Raw genomic sequence first — 7,069 nt, 5'->3', positions numbered from 1 at the left:
GGGAACCAGGGAGGCCAGAGAGAACAGAATACTGAATATAGGCAAACAGGTAAGATGGAGCTAAGGCTAAGGGCTAAGACTGATTTTTTTTTTTTTTTTCTTTTACAGATTTTTTTTTTTTTTGTCTTTTCTAGGACTGCACCCTCAGCATATGGAGGTTCCCAGGCTAGGGGTCTAATCTGAGCTGGAACCGCCGGCCTACACCAGAGCAACAGCAATGCAGGATCCGAGCCGCATCTGCAACCTACACCACAGCTCGCAGCAACACTAGATCCTTAACCCACTGAGCAAGGCCAGGGATCAAACCCAAATCCTCATGGTTCCTAGTCGGATTCATGAACCACTGAGCCACAACGGGAACTCCAAGACTGATTTTTTTAAAAGGGAATAGCAGAAAGCAAAAGGTGTACTGTAAAGCTAAACTGTACAGTAATTCACGAATCACAAAGGTTCTTCACACAAACATTTAATAGGGAGGTGATGGGGAACAACAAAATGGCATTGTTGGCATCAGTGTAGGGCAGGGCTGGGGCCAGAGTGGAGAAATCAGGAAACTAGGTTAGAGGCAGGAGCAATAATCAGGAGATTCATCGCTCTGCCAACTCGAGGGCCCCCTTGTTTCTTTATTCTCCCCCAGCTACCCTCCAGCCCTGTACCTCTCTAGACCAGAGGGCATGAGGGTAGGGATCTGAGCTGGTCTCTTCCCCAGGGCCTGCTTCAACATGGCTGTTTAGAAGATATGAGGCAGCCGCCACTGGCTTTGGGGGTTTTGTAGTAGATAACCTAACATTCATGGCTTAGAGACCTGGATCCAAACACAGGCAGGCTGCCCTTCCTGGCATTCTTGGCCTACGCCCGTCATCTAACTCCTCATCTGGGAATGATATATTGGGCTGTTAAGGATCCTGTCTGAGGAGCCTCACATTGGTTTCCTAAGTTGTAAATTTTTGCCAGACATAATCACTGACGTTAGTACTCATTCCTTGCCTGCCACAGCGGGGGACCTGGGGAGCCAGACTCTCCATGTTCCTCCAGTTCTGACTGCCTGGTAGAAATGTTTCCCTTGAAATAGGTTGGGGTTGGGGCTGTATCTAGGGGCAGAGCAGGCAGACTTGCTTTTGACCATGGAGGAGGGATGCACACGCTGCATCTGGCCCTTAAGTTATCTGGGATACAATGTCTGAATCCTCAGTGGCTACCGCGCCTTTGGTCGTGGTTGTGCAAGGGAATCACGAACACAGAAACGTCGTCATAGGACACCTGCCCTTCCTGTGTAGGACTGTCATCCTTCCCCTGCGTGCTGTGTATCAGCATTTGAGCCAGCTCCGAGAACCTGGGGGGACCATCCCATAGATGTACTTTGGGGCCAGAGAGGGAGGGCCAGCCCTGCTGCTGATGTTGCTGCTGGCACCAACCCAGGCCCTTGGCTGATCCCCAGCAGCTATAGTACCTGTGTGGGTCCTCTCGGTTGCCAGGGAGGAAGCTCCGCACCAGCCATGCCACCTGCTCATTGGACAGGACATCCCAGAGCCCATCAGTTGCCATGACAACCACGTCCTCCTCTTGTGGCTCCAGCTGGTCCACATCCAGCACAGTCACCTGCAAGTTAAGCCTGAGGTTTCCTCATCGCTCCCTTCCCAGCTCCCGTCAACCTCACTGTCTGCCTTTCTGGGCAGATAGAAACTGGTGTAGACTGTTGTCCCCTCACCTGTGGGACAGAGAGCAAGAAGGGCTTGAGCTGAATGTTTGTGTCCAGGACTCTGAGCTGATGGTCTCCTAGGCCCCTCGAGACAGCCAGTGTTCCCAGCAACCGAGCCTGGAGACAAGGGAGGTGTGAGATGACAGCAAACAGCCCTAGCAAATGTACAAGAGGTGATCTGCAGTCCATGGGTGCTTGGGCTAAGGGAGAAACATCCTATGACCTTGGAGCAGAGTCAGGACCCCAGCCACAGCCCCCAACAAGGGACAAAGGAGCTTTCACTTCTACAGGGAACAATTTTAAGAGGGTTGGAAGGGCTATTCACTGACCTGCCTACCCTGTCCATGGATCAATGGGTACTTGAGATCCGACTTCTCCACGCACTTGTAGCTCCTACCAGGAGCAGACCCAGCATCAACCCAGACTCTGCTTCCCACTTCATCACCCCAACACAGGGCCAACCCTGCCCAGGTGGAAGGGGACTGCTCCAGGCCACACAACTGGGCCTGGACCCCAGGGCTCTCCCAATGGTGTCTCCCAACCCCACCTCACTCACCAGCCGCTCATGTGGTGATCCCTGAACAAAACCTTCTGCCCCAAGTCATCCCCTTTCAGTCGCCGAGGGAACTCCAGTCGGGTGAACTCACCAGCCAAAAGCTCAGGGTAGACAAAGGCCTGGGATAGGGAGATCATGCTCAGATCAGGCTCCTGGTGGCCCTGGACCCAGGAACTGGGGCTCCACAGCCTCCCTCAGCCAAGGGCACCTACCAGCTGCTGAATCCGCTGCCGCTCGGTCTCTGGGGTGAACTCAGAGCTCAGGGGCCGTACCTCATCCCTCCGCACCAAGATGGCCCTGGATGCGGTTTTGGAGGAGAGGGAGAGGTCTGTGGGTCAGCCTCCATCCTCAACCATGGCCTCCCTCCTGCTGGCCCCTCTCCCAAATGCCAGTGGCCAGCTCTGCCCATGTCAATCCCTTGTTCAGCCTCCCATGACCACCTAAGGCCTGCAAGGTAAAGGCTCAGCCCTTTGGCCTGGCATCTGAGGTCCCTGCCCTCCGTGACATCTGCTGTCCACTTTCACACTCGATACATGCCAGGTATATGACTCAGCCAATCTTTCCCATTTCTGTCTCTCCATTTTCTTGCCTCCATTCACTGTCCTCACTGCTTCTGCTGCCTGCCTGCCCCACCCTGCCTACCCTCCAGGGCTCACTCACCTGCTATCCCCAGCATTGGCCACATACAGCTTTCCCTGCAGGGACACAGCCACCAAGGCAGTACAGCCGCCCACCTGGCCTGAGGCCTCCAGCTCCCGCCCGATCACCTCATCCTGGGGCAAACCAAGGCTGCTTTAGCCACTGCTTGTACTGCCATTATATCACTGTCCCCAACCCCCACCCTACAGTTCAGTTCCACACCAGCAAGCCTGGCAGTCCCAGCCCAAAGTCTAGCTGTGACTCCAAGATCCCTGTGGTTAGGAGATCTAGACATATCTCTTGGGAGGGAAGGAAGTCCTATCAAAACAGTGAGGAAGGGAAACCAACAGGGTATGCAACAAGATGATGCAGGTAAAAGCATAGCACATAGTAGGCAATAGATAAACAGGAGACATGATGACAATGATGGCCATTCAATAGCAAACCAACCAACCCAATCCTTTTTTCTTTTTCTTGGCCACCCCACAGCATATGGGGTTCCCAGACCAGGGATCAGATCTGAGCTGTGGCAACGCCAGGTCCTTAATCCACTGTGCTAGGCCAGGGATCAAACCGAGTCCTGGCACTGCACCAACCCCACTTATCCACAGTGGAACTCCCCAATCAACCCAATATTAGCCTTCCAGTCCAAAGATCCAAGGTGATAATCATTGTGCGAAGAGATGCCCCACAACCCAGAGTTCCTCGGGTCCTTGGGGGTAAAATCTTCCCTCCTTCCCCAGGCAAATGCCATACTTACACACTCCTGGAAGGCACTCTCCAGAGCCCCAATCACCAGGTCTTCTGTCCTAATGCCCTTTTCCTCCACAAACTGGGGGTCACTGGGGCAGATGCAGCACCCACTGAGATGCATGGGGGGCTGAGTGGCCATCATGCCATCTACCACAGCCTCTAGCTGCCGGCGCAGGCAGGAGTGCAGGGTGTTGGCAGCCAGGATAGCTGCAGCTGGACCGCCATGCCCATCAAACAGTGCCCAATAATGACCTGTCAGGACCTGTACAGGAAGGGCTTGGAGTCAGGCTCTGCCTGGTTTCCCCAGTTGTCCCATGGCCCAAGGTTAAGCACCAAGACAAGAACCTCTGCCTGCAGTCCTGGCCCCAAATTTTGGTCCCAGCTTGTAAGAGGGGCTCAGGCCCAGTTGCACTCACCTCCTCTGGACACAAGGTCAGCCATTCTTGGTCCTCTTCAACCCCAAACCCACATCTCCGGATGCATAGCTTCCCACAAGCTGCCTGATCCTCATTGAACTCAGATTTCTCTGCATTGATGATCCTGAGGCCAGGAAGTGATCAGTGACCCTTTAGGGACACACCTATGCCCCCATGGGCATAGAGAACAGAACTGGAACACAGAGAGGAGCCCTCCTTCTGGGGCAACGGCCCCCATGCTGTCCCTGACACACACCTGGAGAAGCAAATGCTGGAAGTTTGCTGTTTAGAGAGGCAAAAACTCCAGAGGCTAGGCCACCCTGGAGCCTACCTGCTCACTGGGCAGGGAGGTTAAGAGCCAGGCTGCCTGGGGAGATACGCAGTTTCTTTGCCTATCCTCTGCCCCATCTCAGCCAGAATCCCAGTCCCATGCAGCACAGGCCATAACCCTTGCTGAGGTTGTAGGGAGGGGAGGGAATCTCTAAAGCCCAGAACCCTGGAACTCTATCCAATGTCCCTACCTCTCTTGGGAGTTCCCGTCGTGGCACAGCAGAAACGAATTTGATTAGGAACCATGGGCTTTCAGGTTCAATCCCTGGCCTCGCTCAGTGGGTTAAGGATCTGGCCTTGCTGTGAGCTGTGGTGTAGGTCGCAGACGCGGCTTGGATCTGGCGCTGCTGTGGCTGTAGAGTATGCCGGCAGCTGTATCTCCAATTGGACCCCTAGCCTAGGAACCTCCATATGCCGCGGGTGCGGCCCTAAAAAGCAAAAAAAAAAAAAAAAAAAAAAAAAACAAACCAAAAAAAAAAACAACCAAAAAAAAAAAAAACCACACAAACAAAAAAAACCAAAAACCAAATCCAAACAAACAAAAAACAAAACAAAAAACCCCAAACAAGCAAATGTCCCTACCTCTTTTGGAAGCCCCAGGGGTTCAGGTACTTCTCGACCTCTGGTCGATATGGGAGGTTGTCAAAAGTCCGGAAAGGGGACCAGAGGTAGTTAACCACAGGTTGAGGGGGCGAGGGTCCCTCCCTCGGTTTGGTCTGTTTTATCTGACAGCGCGGGACCCCAGGCGGGATCACAGAGGTGGGGGGGTCGGGGCCTCAGAATAAGAGGAGCGGGAGTGTCCGGCGGGGACCGCCTGGGGCTAGGCACTCACTCAGCGTAGCCTGCGTTCCAGGGCAGCGCGCGGCCCCGCACGGGGCTACGCACCGGCCGGGGCCGGGCGTCCGGGCGGCGCGAGGCGTCGGCGGTGCTGGTGCTGGAGCCAGAGCCGCGCAGGAAGCGGGGCCGCCGGTAGGGCACGGGGCTGGCGCGAGGTCGAGGCGGCCGCGGCGCAGTGAGGGGACCCCCAGGCAGGAAGCGGCGCCGGAACCAGTCGGCGGACATGGTGCGGCGGCCGGGGCTGGCTGCCTGCGGGGCGCCGGGCGGGGAGGCTGGGGAGTTAGCATCCGCCCTCTCGTCTCGGGAGGAGGAAGCGGGGCGGGGCGGGGCCAGCTGGGCGGTGACGCCCCCAAACCCCAATCTCCCGCCCCCATAGAGTCCGAACGCACCCTGGTGCCATCCGGCTCCTCAGGCCACCTAACAGGCCAACGCTGTGGAAAACCCCGTTTTACAGGCAAGAACATTGAGGCCTAGAAAGGCGAAGTCGCTGGCCCCGGGTCACACAGGAACTGGAGGAGACTGACGTTCACGGCAGGAGACTTCGAGAGGAAAAAATTCCTCCTCCCTGCCCAGTGAGGCTGGAGGAGGTGATCCGAGCACACCTGAGTCTCCAGGCTCGATCAGTGTTCATGGCAGAGCCCCAGGCCTCCTGCTGTGCCCCAAACTTACGAAAGAGCAAGGCAGGAACAAGATGTCCTTGCAGGTGTCAGACTGACACATTGAGTAAGAGTCTCAGAGCAGAGTGTTCCTTCAAGTGACCATGCCTCACCCACTCCACTTGGCACCCTCCACTCCTGGACTGGGCTTGGTGGTCACCCTGGTCTTCCTTATCTTTAGACTCCGCTCCCACCCTCAGGGCCAAGTCTCCTAAACGGTTGCCCCTCTAATCAAAGTGTCTTCTCTGGACGGACTAGGCACGGTCTTCACTAGACACTAGGTCCTCACTAGAGTGTAAGTGACTGGAGGACGAAAGGAATCCATGGTCCGCAAAAGACTCCACTGGTCAGAGTTCAGACTTACCACTAAGGGAAGTGAAAGACTTTTCATCTGGCCTGGAGGCAGAATGCTGCAGTCTCTTAACCCCTGGCTAGGTGCCACCACAGGTGGCAGATATGTCCCCCTTCACATCTGCATGTTAACAGAGTGCATTGTCACCCTCTGTCACATAAGCCCACTCCCTGCACGGGACTGTTATTTCCATTTCATAATGAGGTCTCAGACCCACAGAGGGGAAGTGTCCTGAAGCCCAGGGCTGTGCTGTTTCCATTATGACAGTGCAGCTGACTCAGAACCCCCACAGGGGATTTCTCTTCCCCTTTCCTCCTTCAGGAAGGCAGGCATGCTAACTCAAACCCCTGAGGCCTCATAGCCCAAGGCCCCCAGGGAAGGCTATAGGAGTCCCTACTTTCCCCTCCATGCCTAAGTCCAGCTCATGTTCACTAGGCCTTACTTCCTCCAGAAGGCCAGCCTTGCCCCACTGGGAGTTCCTCTCACCCAAAAAGGAAGTTTTCCGGGGTAGGGAGCTGTGCCCAGCACCCCTTCCCTCAAATGAATGGGAGCCTGGAGCTAATTTACTGACCCCCATGTGTTCCAGGTCCCCCATGCTGGGCTCAGGAGAACAGCACTACTGGAAATGAGCTCCCCTGCAGTGATGGTGGAAGTCCTGGTAGGTGTTGTTTGATCCAGCTGGCAAAGGGGACAGGGGAGAAATCAGAGAAAACTTTCCAAAAGACACCTGACCTGTCATTAGGAAAGAAACAGACTGGGGACTCCAGGCGATACAGACCCAATTCTGTCAGTGGGGTAACATCCTCATTCCACAAGCCAAGGACTCAGAGG

The 7,069-nt window shown here is 55.3% G+C and overlaps 1 protein-coding gene across 4 annotated transcripts; it reads right to left on the bottom strand.

Moving 5' to 3' along the window:
- Positions 1 to 450: 450 nt before the first annotated feature.
- Positions 451 to 5,512, bottom strand: PPM1M (protein phosphatase, Mg2+/Mn2+ dependent 1M). Of its 4 annotated transcripts, none has more exons than XM_084988474.1 (10): positions 4,976 to 5,512; positions 4,064 to 4,319; positions 3,655 to 3,909; positions 2,916 to 3,028; positions 2,468 to 2,552; positions 2,256 to 2,374; positions 2,029 to 2,092; positions 1,709 to 1,816; positions 1,451 to 1,599; positions 451 to 1,333 (listed from the first exon to the last, which is right to left on the bottom strand). In XM_084988474.1, exons 3-10 carry the CDS (start codon positions 3,787 to 3,789, stop codon positions 1,189 to 1,191), a joined length of 918 nt encoding a protein of 305 aa, XP_084844600.1. In that variant the 5' UTR covers positions 3,790 to 3,909; positions 4,064 to 4,319; positions 4,976 to 5,512; the 3' UTR covers positions 451 to 1,188. The 4 variants fall into 4 exon arrangements, 3 of the variants coding, with proteins under 3 accessions (XP_084844600.1, XP_013837219.1, XP_003132302.3); XM_013981765.3 differs by having other exon boundaries at positions 4,064 to 4,187; XM_003132254.7 differs by having other exon boundaries at positions 4,064 to 4,187; positions 5,226 to 5,512.
- Positions 5,513 to 7,069: the final 1,557 nt, after the last annotated feature.

The sequence above is a fragment of the Sus scrofa genome, chromosome 13 (assembly GCF_054392235.1).
Source record: "Sus scrofa isolate SSC_HxYL_T2T_F1_AM1 chromosome 13, Sscrofa_HxYL_maternal_Yorkshire_Landrace_v2.0, whole genome shotgun sequence".
Lineage (NCBI taxonomy): Eukaryota > Metazoa > Chordata > Mammalia > Artiodactyla > Suidae > Sus > Sus scrofa.
Note: the sequence above shows the minus strand (reverse complement) of the source record. Positions and strands in the feature narration are given on the sequence as shown.

Excerpts from the sequence above, each read along its gene's own strand:
- PPM1M (XM_003132254.7), bottom strand. The coding sequence starts at position 5,455 with ATGTCCGCCGACTGGTTCCGGCGCCGCTTCCTGCCTGGGGGTCCCCTC. Across the intron at positions 4,188-5,225 it reads TGGAACGCAGGCTACGCTGA|GATCATCAATGCAGAGAAAT; the intron begins GTGAGTGCCTAG and ends TCCTGGCCTCAG. Across the intron at positions 3,910-4,063 it reads TGACCTTGTGTCCAGAGGAG|GTCCTGACAGGTCATTATTG; the intron begins GTGAGTGCAACT and ends CTTCCTGTACAG.